Here is a 14,829-nt window from a genome sequence, read left to right on the forward strand (position 1 = left end):
CCTCCAGCCTCTTAAGGAAAGTCTCATCTTTGGCTGTGAATATTCTCATCTGTGAGTCCTCATCAACCCCATTAACCGGTGACTTCATCATCATCATCTTCATCACACTCATCAACCCCATTAACCGGTGACTTCATCATCATCTTCACACTCTGCAGCGTCATTCCGAGTCCAAGAAGAAGGAAACTCCTGGTGTTTCCCTGTCTGTGTTCCTGTAACACCGAGAAGCAGCAGTGTTCAGAGGGGATCCTTCACTCCTGAGGCTCCTGAGGCTCCTGCAGCTCCTGAGGCTCCTTCACTCCTGAGGCTCCTGAGGCTCCTGAGGATCCTGAGGATCCTGAGGCTCCTTCACTCCTTCACTCCTGAGGCTCCTGAGGCTCCTGAGGATCCTGAGGATCCTGAGGCTCCTGAGGCTCCTGAGGCTCCTTCACTCCTGAGGCTCCTGAGGCTCCTGCAGCTCAGGTCCAGCTCTCTGGGGGGTCAGAGGTCACAGCTGAGGCCAGAGAAGCACAGCCTTCCTCTGCGGTTAAGCCCTAGAATCAGAGGATTGTGCACATGATATTAAAAGATGAACCAAACTCACTGCTGGGGTCATTCCCCAAACGTCGGGGGGGCCCCTCTGCTGCCTTTAGACCAACAGAACTCAAGAAAAGGCTTTTAGATCAATGTGGACGTCACATTATGCAGAAATATGGAGGTGAACGGTGCAAAAATGTTATTTATTTTCAGAATAATAAGTCATGAAAGGGTTAATAATGCCAATAACAACAATCATTAAAATAACTGATTTATCATTTAACTTTTTAATTATTCATTTATTTCAGACGTTTTTAGGTGATTTCCTTTCATAGAACCTCGTGTTTGACCGACAGCACCGCAGTTCCTCCCGGTCAGGCTCACACATTGTGATCAATACTCTGATCAGTCTGATCAGTCCCCAGAAGAAAAACATTTCAAACGCTGCTGCCCGCTGGACTGTCACGTGACTTCCGCATTCCTTTCTTCGGGCGCCTGTGGGCGTGTCTTCTGCCTGCTCGCGTCGCTCTGGGTCCGCTCCGGGGGTCAAACAGAGGAACCTCCGTCATGGCTGGTCGGGATCGGGTCGTTTACCTGCTCAGGCAGCTCGAGCGCGCGGCGTAAGTTGGAGCCACGTTCACGAACAGCTCAGTTCAAACTGGAAACTGGGTCAACCCGCCGAACGGTGCCGAACTCCTGTCATTTCTAAAATGAATTTCAAAGTATTTGGGTCAGAGTTCGGCTTTATTCTGCAGGGAGGATAAATCCTCCATCGGTGCTGGTTCTGTGAGGATCCGGCACTCGCGTGACCCTCCGAGATAATTAATTTCTGCAAAAATGCGGTTTTTTTTACTCGCTCACCTGTTTTTCGGTGTTTGCGCAACGGAGCAAAGGTCTATTTTTCCAACAGGTCACAACAGAACCGTGGCCCAGATAAACAGAGACTAGAGTCCGGTCCGGTCCGCCTTCAGTTTGCATGTTAATGTGGATCAGCTGAAGGAGGACCGGACCGGACCGGACCGGGTCAGATGCAGACAGGAGGGAAGCTGTGTTGAACTCATTTAACTGCTGATAATAAAGTTTGCGTGTGTGTGTGTGCGCGTGCGTGTGATAACAGGTGCAGATGTCCCGCTCACTCCAACACCTTCCATCAAGGTAGGTTAACCAGCCCTGTGTGCTGTTCTCACCATGTTCTGACTGATGATGCCACTGATTGATCGGTGATCCATACAAATGTCAGATTTGGCTTCTCTGCAGGTGCTGCAGCTGCGAGTTGCACCGTCAGGAAGACCGACTACGCCTTCGAGGTAAGTGTCTGATGGAAGCAGAGGGAGGGTTCTACAGAGGGAGGGTTCTGCAGAGGGAGGGTTCTACAGAGAGAGGGTTCTACGGAGGGAGGGTTCTACAGAGGGAGGGTTCTACGGAGGGAGGGTTCTACAGAGGGAGGGTTCTACAGAGGGAGGGTTCTGCAGAGGGAGGGTTCTACAGAGGGAGGGTTCTACAGAGTGAGGGTTCTACAGAGGGAGGGTTCTAAAGAGGGAGGGTTCTACAGAGAGAGGGTTCTACAGAGGGAGGGTTCTACAGAGGGAGGGTTCTACAGAGGGAGGGTTCTGCAGAGGGAGGGTTCTACAGAGGGAGGGTTCTACAGAGTGAGGGTTCTACAGAGGGAGGGTTCTGCAGAGTGAGGGTTCTACAGAGAGAGGGTTCTACAGAGGGAGGGTTCTACAGAGGGAGGGTTCTACAGAGGGAGGGTTCTACAGAGGGAGGGTTCTGCAGAGGGAGGGTTCTACAGAGGGAGGGTTCTACAGAGGGAGGGTTCTACAGAGGGAGGGTTCTACAGAGTGAGGGTTCTACAGAGGGAGGGTTCTGCAGAGGGAGGGTTCTACAGAGGGAGGGTTCTACAGAGGGAGGGTTCTGCAGAGGGAGGGTTCTACAGAGGGAGGGTTCTACAGAGTGAGGGTTCTACAGAGGGAGGGTTCTAAAGAGGGAGGGTTCTACAGAGGGAGGGTTCTAATGAGGGAGGGTTCTCCAGATGGAGGGTTCTACAGAGGGAGGGTTCTCCAGAGTGAGGGTTCCACAGAGTGAGGGTTCTACAGAGGGAGGGTTCTCCAGAGGGAGGGTTCTAATGAGGGAGGGTTCTAATGAGGGAGGGTTCTCCAGATGGAGGGTTCTACAGAGGGAGGGTTCAACAGAGGGAGGGTTCTAATGAGGGAGGGTTCTAATGAGGGAGGGTTCTCCAGATGGAGGGTTCTCCAGAGGGAGGGTTCTCCAGAGGGAGGGTTCTCCAGAGGGAGGGTTCTACAGAGGGAGGGTTCTCCAGAGGGAGGGTTCTACAGAGGGAGGGTTCTCCAGAGGGAGGGTTCAACAGAGGGAGAGTTCTACAGAGTGAGGGTTCTACAGAGGGAGAGTTCTCCAGAGGGAGGGTTCTACAGAGGGAGGGTTCTCCAGAGGGAGGGTTCTACAGAGGGAGGGTTCAACAGAGGGAGGGTTCTAATGAGGGAGGGTTCTAATGAGGGAGGGTTCTCCAGATGGAGGGTTCTCCAGAGGGAGGGTTCTCCAGAGGGAGGGTTCTCCAGAGGGAGGGTTCTACAGAGGGAGGGTTCTCCAGAGGGAGGGTTCAACAGAGGGAGAGTTCTACAGAGTGAGGGTTCTACAGAGGGAGAGTTCTCCAGAGGGAGGGTTCTACAGAGGGAGGGTTCTCCAGAGGGAGGGTTCTACAGAGGGAGGGTTCAACAGAGGGAGGGTTCTACAGAGTGAGGGTTCTAATGAGGGAGGGTTCTAATGAGGGAGGGTTCTCCAGATGGAGGGTCCTACAGAGGGAGGGTTCTACAGAGTGAGGGTTCTAATGAGGGAGGGTTCTCCAGATGGAGGGTCCTACAGAGGGAGGGTTCTCCAGAGGGAGGGTTCTAATGAGGGAGGGTTCTAATGAGGGAGGGTTCTCCAGATGGAGGGTTCTCCAGATGGAGGGTTCTACAGAGGGAGGGTTCTACAGAGGGAGGGTTCTACAGAGGGAGGGTTTCGCAGAGGGAGGGTTCCGCAGAGGGGAGGGTTCTACACAGGGAGGGTTCTGCAGAGGGAGGGTTCTGCAGAGGGAGAGTTCTACAGAGGGAGGGTTCTACAGAGGGAGGGTTCTCCAGAGGGAGGGTTCTACAGAGGGAGGGTTCTCCAGAGGGAGGGTTCTAAAGAGTGAGGGTTCTACAGAGGGAGAGTTCTAAAGAGGGAGGGTTCTGCAGAGGGAGGGTTCTGCAGAGGGAGGGTTCTACAGAGGGAGGGTTCTACAGAGGGAGGGTTCTACAGAGGGAGGGTTCTGCAGAGGGAGGGTTCTACAGAGTGAGGGTTCTACAGAGGGAGGGTTCTCCAGAGGGAGGGTTCTAGAGAGGGAGGGTTCTACAGAAGGAGGGTTTTACAGAGGGAGGGTCTGATGGAAGCAGCTCCCCGAAGATCCACGTCAAATCTGAGGCATAATTCATCAGGATGACGGGAGGGTTCTCCAGAGGGAGGGTTCTCCAGAGGGAGGGTTCTACAGAGGGAGGGTTCTAATGAGGGAGGGTACTCCAGATGGAGGGTTCTACAGAGGGAGGGTTCTACAGAGTGAGGGTTCTACAGAGGGAGGGTTGTACAGAGGGAGGGTCTGATGGAAGCAGCTCCCCGAAGATCCACGTCAAATCTGAGGCATAATTCATCAGGATGACGGGAGGGTTCTCCAGAGGGAGGGTTCTCCAGAGGGAGGGTTCTACAGAGGGAGGGTTCTACAGAGTGAGGGTTCTCCAGAGGGAGGGTTCTACAGAGGGAGGGTTCTCCAGAGGGAGGGTTCTAATGAGGGAGGGTTCTCCAGAGGGAGGGTTCTACAGAGGGAGGGTTCTAAAGAGGGAGGGTTCCGCAGAGGGAGGGTTCCACAGAGGGAGGGTTCCACAGAGGGAGGGTTCCACAGAGGGAGGGTTCTACAGAGTGAGGGTTCTACAGAGGGAGGGTTCTACAGAGGGAGGGTTCTACAGAGTGAGGGTTCTACAGAGGGAGGGTTCTGCAGAGGGAGGGTTCTACAGAGTGAGGGTTCTACAGAGGGAGGGTTCTACAGAGGGAGGGTTCTACAGAGGGAGGGTTCTGCAGAGGGAGGGTTCTACAGAGTGAGGGTTCTACAGAGGGAGGGTTCTACAGAGTGAGGGTTCTACAGAGGGAGGGTTCTGCAGAGGGAGGGTTCTGCAGAGGGAGGGTTCTACAGAGGGAGGGTTCTGCAGAGGGAGGGTTCTGGAGAGGGAGGGTTCTGCAGAGGGAGGGTTCTAAAGAGTGAGGGTTCTGCAGAGGGAGGGTTCTAAAGAGTGAGGGTTCTACAGAGGGAGAGTTCTAAAGAGGGAGGGTTCTACAGAGGGAGGGTTCTACAGAGGGAGGGTTCTAATGAGGGAGGGTTCTACAGAGTGAGGGTTCTACAGAGGGAGGGTTCTACAGAGAGGGTTCTACAGAGGGAGGGTTCTACAGAGAGGGTTCTACAGAGGGAGGGTTCTACAGAGAGGGTTCTACAGAGGGAGGGTTCTACAGAGAGGGTTCTACAGATGGAGGGTTCTAATGAGGGAAGGTTCTACAGAGAGGGTTCTACAGAGGGAGGGTTCTACAGAGAGGGTTCTACAGAGAGGGTTCTACAGAGGGAGGGTTCTACAGAGGGAGGGTTCTACAGAGTGAGGGTTCTACAGAGGGAGGGTTCTACAGAGGGAGGGTTCTACAGAGGGAGGGTTCTACAGAGGGAGGGTTCTACAGAGTGAGGGTTCTACAGAGTGAGGGTTCTACAAAGGGAGGGTTCTCCAGAGGGAGGGTTCTGCAGAGGGAGGGTTCTAATGAGGGAAGGTTCTACAGAGGGAGGGTTCTAATGAGGGAGGGTTCTACAGAGGGAGGGTTCTAATGAGGGAGGGTTCTACAGTGTGAGGGTTCTACAGAGGGAGGGTTCTACAGAGAGGGTTCTACAGAGGGAGGGTTCTACAGAGAGGGTTCTACAGAGGGAGGGTTCTGCAGAGGGAGGGTTCTAATGAGGGAAGGTTCTACAGAGGGAGGGTTCTACAGAGGGAGGGTTCTACAGAGGGAGGGTTCCGCAGAGGGAGGGTTCTAATGAGGGAGGGTTCTACAGAGGGAGGGTTCTACAGAGAGGGTTCTACAGAGGGAGGGTTCTACAGAGAGGGTTCTACAGAGGGAGGGTTCCGCAGAGGGAGGGTTCTACAGAGTGAGGGTTCTACAGAGGGAGGGTTCTACAGAGTGAGGGTTCTAAAGAGGGAGGGTTCTGCAGAGGGAGGGTTCTAAAGAGGGAGGGTTCCGCAGAGGGAGGGTTCCACAGAGTGAGGGTTCCACAGAGGGAGGGTTCCACAGAGTGAGGGTTCTACAGAGGGAGGGTTCTACAGAGGGAGGGTTCTACAGAGTGAGGGTTCTACAGAGGGAGGGTTCTGCAGAGTGAGGGTTCTACAGAGTGAGGGTTCTACAGAGGGAGGGTTCTGCAGAGGGAGGGTTCTGCAGAGGGAGGGTTCTGCAGAGGGAGGGTTCTACAGAGGGAGGGTTCTACAGAGTGAGGGTTCTACAGAGTGAGGGTTCTACAGAGTGAGGGTTCTACAGAGAGAGGGTTCTACAGAGAGAGGGTTCTACAGAGGGAGGGTTCTACAGAGGGAGGGTTCTAAAGAGGGAGGGTTCTACAGAGTGAGGGTTCTACAGAGTGAGGGTTCTACAGAGAGAGGGTTCTACAGAGGGAGGGTTCTACAGAGGGAGGGTTCTACAGAGTGAGGGTTCTACAGAGTGAGGGTTCTACAGAGAGAGGGTTCTACAGAGGGAGGGTTCTACAGAGGGAGGGTTCTACAGAGTGAGGGTTCTACAGAGAGAGGGTTCTACAGAGGGAGGGTTCTAAAGAGGGAGGGTTCTACAGAGGGAGGGTTCTACAGAGAGAGGGTTCTACAGAGGGAGGGTTTTACAGAGGGAGGGTTTTACAGAGGGAGGGTTCTACAGAGTGAGGGTTCTACAGAGTGAGGGTTCTACAGAGTGAGGGTTCTACAGAGAGAGGGTTCTACAGAGGGAGGGTTCTACAGAGGGGGGGTTCTAAAGAGGGAGGGTTCTACAGAGGGAGGGTTCTACAGAGAGAGGGTTCTACAGAGGGAGGGTTCTAAAGAGGGAGGGTTCTACAGAGTGAGGGTTCTACAGAGTGAGGGTTCTATAGAGTGAGGGTTCTACAGAGAGAGGGTTCTACAGAGGGAGGGTTCTACAGAGGGAGGGTTCTACAGAGGGAGGGTTCTACAGAGAGAGGGTTCTACAGAGTGAGGGTTCTACAGAGTGAGGGTTCTACAGAGGGAGGGTTCTACAGAGGGAGGGTTCTACAGAGTGAGGGTTCTACAGAGTGAGGGTTCTACAGAGAGAGGGTTCTACAGAGGGAGGGTTCTAAAGAGGGAGGGTTCTCCAGAGTGAGGGTTCTACAGAGAGAGGGTTCTACAGAGGGAGGGTTCTACAGAGTGAGGGTTCTACAGAGAGAGGGTTCTACAGAGTGAGGGTTCTCCAGAGGGAGGGTTCAACAGAGGGAGGGTTCTACAGAGGGAGGGTTCTGCAGAGGGAGGGTTCTCATCTGTCTGTGGGTCAATGAGTCTCAGAAGGATCCCTGATCAGAACACGCCGTCTGCCTCTGTTTTAGATGGCGAGTTCCAACATCCGATACGGAGCTGGAGTCAGCAGAGAGATCGGCATGGTAACCACCCTCATTATACAGTTACCGATCATGTTGATTAATCAGCTGGGGGGGGGGGGGTTCAGTAGTAACTGCACAACCTGCTACAGAAGCAGCTGTTCCAGATGTTTCACTCACTGTCAGGAGCAGAAACTCTTGTTTCGTATCCAGATGACGGAGCACACGAGTCGTAAAGCTTGTTGAAGGTAAAACGTCTCCCTGATCCGGTTATTGATCCTGGTTCTACTGTTGTGGATCAGGACCTGCAGAACCTCGGTGCTAAGAACGTCTGTCTGATGACGGACAAGAACCTGTCCCGCCTCCCTCCCGTTAAGGTCGTCCTGGAGTCCCTTATCAAGAATGGCGTCCAGTACAAAGTCTACGACAACGTGCGGGTGGAGCCCACAGACTCCAGGTGAGGCGGATCACATGACCGCAGCGGTCCAATCAGAAGCAGGCTGTTGTACCTCCATCAGGACACCTGAGAGTGTGTCAGTGTGTGTTCTGTCCTTTGTGCCATACGGGGACTCGGTCATTATAGGGTTAGGGTTATTATTAACTAGATTTATCCACGAGTCCAAACTCGGTCCCATTCAATCCATTCAACAGTCTGATTCATACAAAACCAACTTTCTAAAAAGCCGACTGATTTCAGTGTTCAGAGGAAGATGAAGTCGGCTCCTCGTTAACTTCGGCGTCTCTATCTGTTGCAGCTTTAAAGACGCCATCTCATTTGCTAAAAACGACTCGTTCGACGTGTTTGTGGCGGTTGGCGGCGGCTCTGTGATCGACACCTGTAAAGCAGCTAATCTGTACGCCTGCCACCCCGACGCAGACTTCCTGGACTTCGTCAATGCTCCCATCGGCAAAGGGAAGCCGGTGACCGGAGCGCTGAAGCCGCTTATCGCAGGTATGTCTGCTCATCATTACGTTTGGCAGGTTGGTTTATGGATCCGTCTCATGGCTTTTGGGTTCTTGTGTCCAGTTCCTACAACTGCAGGCACCGGCAGTGAGACCACCGGAGTCTCCATCTTTGACTACGAGCCCCTGAAGGCCAAAACAGGTGAATGATCAGCTTCCTGCGGGTTCCTCTCATCAATAACCTGCCTCCCAGGTTCCTTTCTGAGGAGGAACCCGGGAGGCAGGTTATTGATCCTTTTATGTTCATGTTTCTGTATTTATCAGACGCTTTTATCCAAAGCCACTTACAAATTAAGATATAACAGCTTTATAAAAAGCTAACAATAAGCTACATAGCAGGAACCCAGGAGTCCGACTCTGTCAGAGGGGACAGAGTAGAGATAGGGTGCAGGCATAGAAGGAAGTGCAGAAAGATAAAGAGATAGAGGGGGGAGGGAAGTACAAGGTAAGTGCTGGGATAGGAGATGCTCTCTGAAGAGCTGGGTTTTCAGGAGCTTCTTGAAGATAGACAGGGACGCCCCTGTTCTGGTAGCGCTCGGTAGGTCATTCCACCATCGTGGGACGACACATGAACAGAATTTGGATTGTCTTAGGCGTGGTGTAGGAGCTGCTAGACGACAATCCTGGGACCAACGGAGGGACCCAGTTGGGACAGAAGCCTTTGCAAGAGCATTCAAGTAGATGGAGCCGTTCCATTAAGCTCTTTGTAGCTAACATCAGGGACTTGGATCTGATGCTAAGGGCAGCCAGAGGAGCTCAATGAACAGAGGGGGGGCGTGTTCTTTTCTGAGGAGGAACCCGTTCTGAACTCATTCAGACGTTCAGGTGGCGAAGTGTTGACAAACCTGAGAATTATTTTCTTGCAAAACGTTCTGCTTGTGTCTTTTTGCTGAGGCCGGACTGAGCTGTGATTGGTCCTCTGTGCTCAGGTATCGCCAGCAGAGCCATCAGACCCACGCTGGGCATCGTGGACCCGTTGCACACGCTGAGCATGCCCGAGCGGGTCGTGGCCAACAGCGGCTTCGACGTCCTCTGGTCTGTCCGTGTTCCATTTTTACACGAAACGGTGAACTCTGACCTTGATCTCAGGCTGTTGTGTCACCATAAGAAAGTGGGCGGGGTTTAACGGCAGCAGGTGATACGCTAACCGCTGTTTCGTGTCCATCAGCCACGCCCTGGAGTCGTACACCGCCCTGCCCTACAGCCAGAGGAGCCCCTGCCCCCCCAACCCCATCAACCGCCCCGCCTACCAGGGCAGCAACCCCATCAGCGACGTCTGGTCCCGCCACGCCCTCAACGTGGTCGCCAAGTACATGAAGAGGTAAAACACCCAGTTCTGTGGAAGCTGTTCCAGAACCAGCACTTCCACCAGGTTGGGTCAAGCAGAACCAGCCTGGTTTCTGACCCGAATGAAAACGAGTCTCAGCAGAGATTCTGAGAAACTTCCGATAAAGCAGCGATAAAAACGTTCATTATACTGAGAGTCAGGGAGGGATAATATATGAATAATTATGAGCTGCACTCTCATCAGCTGATTGATTTATTTATTGATTGACTGATTGATTGACTGACTGATTGATTGATTGACTGACTGACTGATTGACTGACTGATTGATTTATTGATTGACTGATTGATTGACTGATTGACTGATTGATTGATTGATTGATTGATTGACTGACTGATTGATTTATTGATTGACTGATTGATTGACTGATTGACTGATTGATTGATTGACTGACTGATTGATTGATTGACTGATTGACTGACTGACTGATTGATTGACTGACTGATTGATTGATTGACTGACTGATTGACTGACTGACTGATTGATCACAGAGCTGTGCGGGACCCAGAGGACCTGGAGGCCCGCTCCAGTATGCACCTGGCCAGTGTGTTCGCTGGGATCGGCTTCGGAAACGCTGGAGTTCACCTGTGGTGAGGAACGCTGCTTTCTGAGCAGTTTTTAGTGTCTTCAGTTGGTTCTGATCCAAAGTAACTGGAGTCCACTTTGATCTGAGCGTGTTTGTGTCGCTGCAGTCACGGGATGTCGTATCCGATTGCTGGAAACGTGAAGACTCACTCAGCTAACGGCTACAGCGTGGAGCACCCCCTGGTGGTGAGCGCCAATACGACACATGAAGCGCTGTCAGGGCTCTGCTCTGTGGGCGGAGCTACAGGGGGACCTGGGCAGGTGGAGCGGTTGCCTTGCTCCTCCCACCTCCACCTGTCCATAGATCCCCGCTCTGCTCTCCGATGTTTCCACTGTTGATGTTTTTAATTGGGATGAACTGTGTTTGTGTCCTCAGCCTCACGGACTCTCCGTCGTCCTCACGTCTCCGGCGGTCTTCAACTTCACGGCGCCAATGTGTCCAGAGCGCCACCTGGAGGCGGCCGAGATCCTCGGTAAAGGAATGCCTCACGCACATTGTGCCGCATTAAGAGTATCTGGGAACTCGCGTGTTTGAGCTTCAAATCTTCGATGACCTTATCGGTGATTACATGTTACAAAAGTCCGATGTTTTAGTGTAGAATCAGGCCAGTGTGTCATGTTTTACTGCAGTCCAGGTGTCAGTGTGATTAAATCGGATTAACCTCAGTTCATCTGTGCAGGCCAACGGAAAAGAGCTCATAATTCCTTAATTTACTGTAAAATACACTCTGTTGTCCAGGGACAATAAAGGACTGTGGTGCGTTCAGGGACAATAAAGGACTGTGGTGCGTTCAGGGACAATAACAGACTCTGTGGAGCGTTCAGGTACAATAACCACCTGTGGTGCGTTCAGGGACAATAAAGGACTGTGGTGCGTTTAGGGACAATAGCAGACTCTGTGGAGCGTTCGGGTACAATAACAGCCTATGTTGCGTTCATGTACAATAACAGCCTATGTTGCGTTTACGTACAATAACAGCCTGTGGTGCGTTCAGGGACAATAACAGCCTGTGGTGCATTCAGGTACAATAGCAGACTCTATGGAACGTTTAGGTACAATAACAGCCTATGTTGCGTTTAGGGACAATAACAGTGTCTGCGATGCGTTCATGTACAATAACAGACTCTGCGATGCGTTCAGGTACAATAACAGACTCTGCGGTGCGCTCAGGGACAATAATAGACTCTGCGGTGCGTTCAGGGACAATAACAGCCTGTGTTGCGTTCATGTACAGTAGCAGACTCTCTGGTGTGTTCAGGGACAATAACAGTGTCTGCGATGCGTTCAGGTACAGTAGCAGACTGTGGAGCGTTCAGGGACAATAGCAGACTCTGTGGTGCGTTCAGGTACAATAGCAGCCTATGTTCCGTTCAGGTACAATAACAGCCTGTGGTGCGTTCAGGGACAATAACAGCCTGTGTTGCGTTCATGTACAGTAGCAGACTCTCTGGTGTGTTCAGGAACAATAATAGACTGTGGTGCGTTCAGGGACAATAGCAGACTCTGTGGTGCGTTCAGGTACAATAGCAGCCTATGTTCCGTTCAGGTACAATAACAGCCTGTGGTGCGTTCAGGGACAATAACAGCCTGTGTTGCGTTCATGTACAGTAGCAGACTCTCTGGTGTGTTCAGGAACAATAATAGACTGTGGTGCGTTCAGGGACAATAGCAGACTCTGTGGTGCGTTCAGGTACAATAGCAGACTGTGGAGCGTTCAGGTACAATAGCAGACTCTGTGATGCGTTCAGGGATAATAGCAGACTCAGTGGAACGTTCAGGTACAATAACAGCCTGTGTTGCGTTCATGTACAGTAGCAGACTCTCTGGTGTGTTCAGGGACAAAACAGTGTCTGTGGTGCGTTCAGGCACAATAACAGCCTATGTGGTGCGTTCATGTACAGTAGCAGACTCTCTGGTGTGTTCAGGGACAATAACAGCCTGTGTTGCGTTCAGGTACAGTAGCAGACTCTCTGGTGTGTTCAGGGACAAAACAGTGTCTGTGGTGCGTTCAGGCACAATAACAGCCTATGTGGTGCGTTCATGTACAGTAGCAGACTCTCTGGTGTGTTCAGGGACAATAACAGCCTATGTTGCGTTCAGGGACAATAACAGCCTATGTGTTGCGTTCATGTACAGTAGCAGACTCTCTGGTGTGTTCAGGGACAAAACAGTGTCTGTGGTGCGTTCAGGCACAATAACAGCCTATGTGGTGCGTTCATGTACAGTAGCAGACTCTCTGGTGTGTTCAGGGACAATAACAGCCTATGTTGCGTTCAGGGACAATATCAGCCTGTGTTGCGTTCATGTACAGTAGCAGACTCTCTGGTGTGTTCAGGGACAAAACAGTGTCTGTGGTGCGTTCAGGCACAATAACAGCCTATGTGGTGCGTTCATGTACAGTAGCAGACTCTCTGGTGTGTTCAGGGACAATAACAGCCTATGTTGCGTTCAGGGACAATAACAGCCTGTGTTGCGTTCATGTACAGTAGCAGACTCTCTGGTGTGTTCAGGGACAAAACAGTGTCTGTGGTGCGTTCAGGCACAATAACAGCCTATGTGGTGCGTTCATGTACAGTAGCAGACTCTCTGGTGTGTTCAGGGACAATAACAGCCTATGTTGCGTTCAGGGACAATAACAGCCTGTGTTGCGTTCATGTACAGTAGCAGACTCTCTGGTGTGTTCAGGGACAAAACAGTGTCTGTGGTGCGTTCAGGCACAATAACAGCCTATGTGGTGCGTTCATGTACAGTAGCAGACTCTCTGGTGTGTTCAGGGACAAAACAGTGTCTGTGGTGCGTTCAGGCACAATAACAGCCTATGTGGTGCGTTCATGTACAGTAGCAGACTCTCTGGTGTGTTCAGGGACAATAACAGCCTATGTTGCGTTCAGGGACAATAACAGCCTGTGTTGCGTTCATGTACAGTAGCAGACTCTCTGGTGTGTTCAGGGACAAAACAGTGTCTGTGGTGCGTTCAGGCACAATAACAGCCTATGTGGTGCGTTCATGTACAGTAGCAGACTCTCTGGTGTGTTCAGGGACAATAACAGCCTGTGTTGCGTTCATGTACAGTAGCAGACTCTCTGGTGTGTTCGGGGACAATAACAGCCTGTGTTGTGTTCATGTACAGTAGCAGACTCTCTGGTGCGTTCATGTACAGTAGCAGACTCTGTGGTGCGTTCATGTACAGTAGCAGACTCTCTGGTGCGTTCATCTACAGTAGCAGACTCTGTGGTGCGTTCAGGGACAATAACAGTGTCTGCGATGCGTTCAGGCACAGACGTGCGGCAGGTGAAGCGCCAGGATGCGGGCGCTGTTCTGGCCGACTCGCTGCGTCAGTTCCTGTTCGATCTGCAGGTGGAGGACGGGTTGGCAGCGGTGGGCTACAGCAGGGACGACATCCCGGCGCTGGTGAAGGGAACCATCCCCCAGGTGAGTCGTGTGATCAGCTGTTTAATGGCCTTCTGCTCCGCCTTTGTCTCATTTCTTCTTCTTCTGTCTGCAGGAGCGCGTCACCAAGCTGTCTCCCAGAGAGCACACAGAGGAGGACCTGAGCCAGCTGTTCGAGGCCTCCATGAAGCTCTACTGAGGACCAGCTGAGCTGCTGTCTGTCTGCCAATCAATTACTGATCAGATGTGGTCGGGATCAATCGACGAAGATGATCAGATTTTCTGTGTTGTTGAAGCAGCTTTGATCCAGAGGCTGATGAATAATTGATAGTTTTTAATGCATGTTTTGATGAAGCATTAACTGTCATTAAAGTGACTGAATCTGAGATGAAAATATGATTTAATGTGAAACTGAAACCTGGATCTTATGTTGTTGACAAAAGCTGAAAATGCAGAAATAAACTAAATTATGACTGTTTCAGTCTCATAAATCTACACAAACACAGAGTTTTAATGTGAGTCCTGAAACAGCTTCAAGTGCAGAAGGTGAATCCCCGCATTTCCCTCAGTGTGGTTCATGTTTCTGTTTCTGTATTTATCAGACGCTTTTATCCAAAGAGACTTACAAATGAAGATATAACAGCTTTATAAAAAGCTAACAATAAGCTAACAAAAAGCTAACAATAAGCTCCATAGAAGGAACCCAGGAGTCCGACTCTGTCAGAGGTGACAGAGTAGAGATAGGGTGCAGGCAGAGAAGGAAGAGCAGAAAGATAAAGAGCAGAGATAGAGGGGGGAGGGAAGTACAAGGTAAGTGCTGGGATAGGAGATGCTCTAAACCAGTTAGGAAACCGGTTAGGAGACCGGTTAGGAGACCAGTAAGGAAACCAGTTAGGAGACCAGTAAGGAGACCAGTTAGGAGACCAGTTAGGAAACCGGTTAAGAGACCGGTTAGGAGACCAGTTAGGAAACCAGTTAGGAGACCGGTTAGGAAACCAGTTAGGAGACCAGTAAGGAAACCAGTTAGGAGACCAGTAAGGAGACCAGTTAGGAGACCAGTTAGGAGAGCGTTGCAGTAGTCAAGGTGGGAGATGACACATGGCACACACAGTGGATGTAGTTTGATGTGGTGCTGCGTTCAGGTGCATCCTGCGCACACACAGTGGATGTAGTTTGATGTGGTGCTGTGTTCAGGTGCATCCTGCGCACACACAGTGGCTGTAGCTTGATGTGGTGCTGTGTTCAGGTGCATCCTGCGCACACACATTGGCTGTAGTTTGATGTGGTGCTGCGTTCAGGTGCATCCTGCGCGCACACAGTGGATGTAGTTTGATGTGGTGCTGTGTTCAGGTGCATCCTGCGCACACACAGTGGATGTAGTTTGATGTGGT

The 14,829-nt window shown here is 51.5% G+C and overlaps 1 protein-coding gene across 1 annotated transcript; it reads left to right on the forward strand.

Moving 5' to 3' along the window:
- The first annotated feature begins 1,028 nt into the window (after positions 1-1,028).
- adhfe1 (alcohol dehydrogenase iron containing 1) lies at positions 1,029-13,932 on the forward strand. The gene is made up of 14 exons (XM_072364085.1): positions 1,029-1,136; positions 1,634-1,671; positions 1,774-1,823; positions 7,163-7,216; positions 7,456-7,610; positions 7,909-8,105; positions 8,181-8,258; positions 9,046-9,151; positions 9,285-9,437; positions 9,954-10,052; positions 10,155-10,233; positions 10,424-10,520; positions 13,323-13,480; positions 13,554-13,932. The coding sequence occupies exons 1-14, from the start codon at positions 1,084-1,086 to the stop codon at positions 13,635-13,637; spliced, it is 1,401 nt and encodes a 466-aa protein (XP_072220186.1). The 5' UTR covers positions 1,029-1,083; the 3' UTR covers positions 13,638-13,932.
- The last annotated feature ends 897 nt before the right edge of the window (positions 13,933-14,829 follow it).

The sequence above is a fragment of the Leuresthes tenuis genome, unplaced genomic scaffold, assembly GCF_036924035.1.
Source record: "Leuresthes tenuis unplaced genomic scaffold, fLeuTen1.0.hap1 SCAF_14, whole genome shotgun sequence".
NCBI lineage: Eukaryota > Metazoa > Chordata > Actinopteri > Atheriniformes > Atherinopsidae > Leuresthes > Leuresthes tenuis.

What these genes read in the sequence shown, in the direction of transcription:
- adhfe1 (XM_072364085.1), top strand. Translation starts at nt 1,084, where the DNA reads ATGGCTGGTCGGGATCGGGTCGTTTACCTGCTCAGGCAGCTCGAGCGC. An exon ending in GTGGAGCCCACAGACTCCAG is followed by an intron (nt 7,611 to 7,908) that starts GTGAGGCGGATC and finishes TATCTGTTGCAG; the next exon opens with CTTTAAAGACGCCATCTCAT. An exon ending in GTCGCCAAGTACATGAAGAG is followed by an intron (nt 9,438 to 9,953) that starts GTAAAACACCCA and finishes GATTGATCACAG; the next exon opens with AGCTGTGCGGGACCCAGAGG.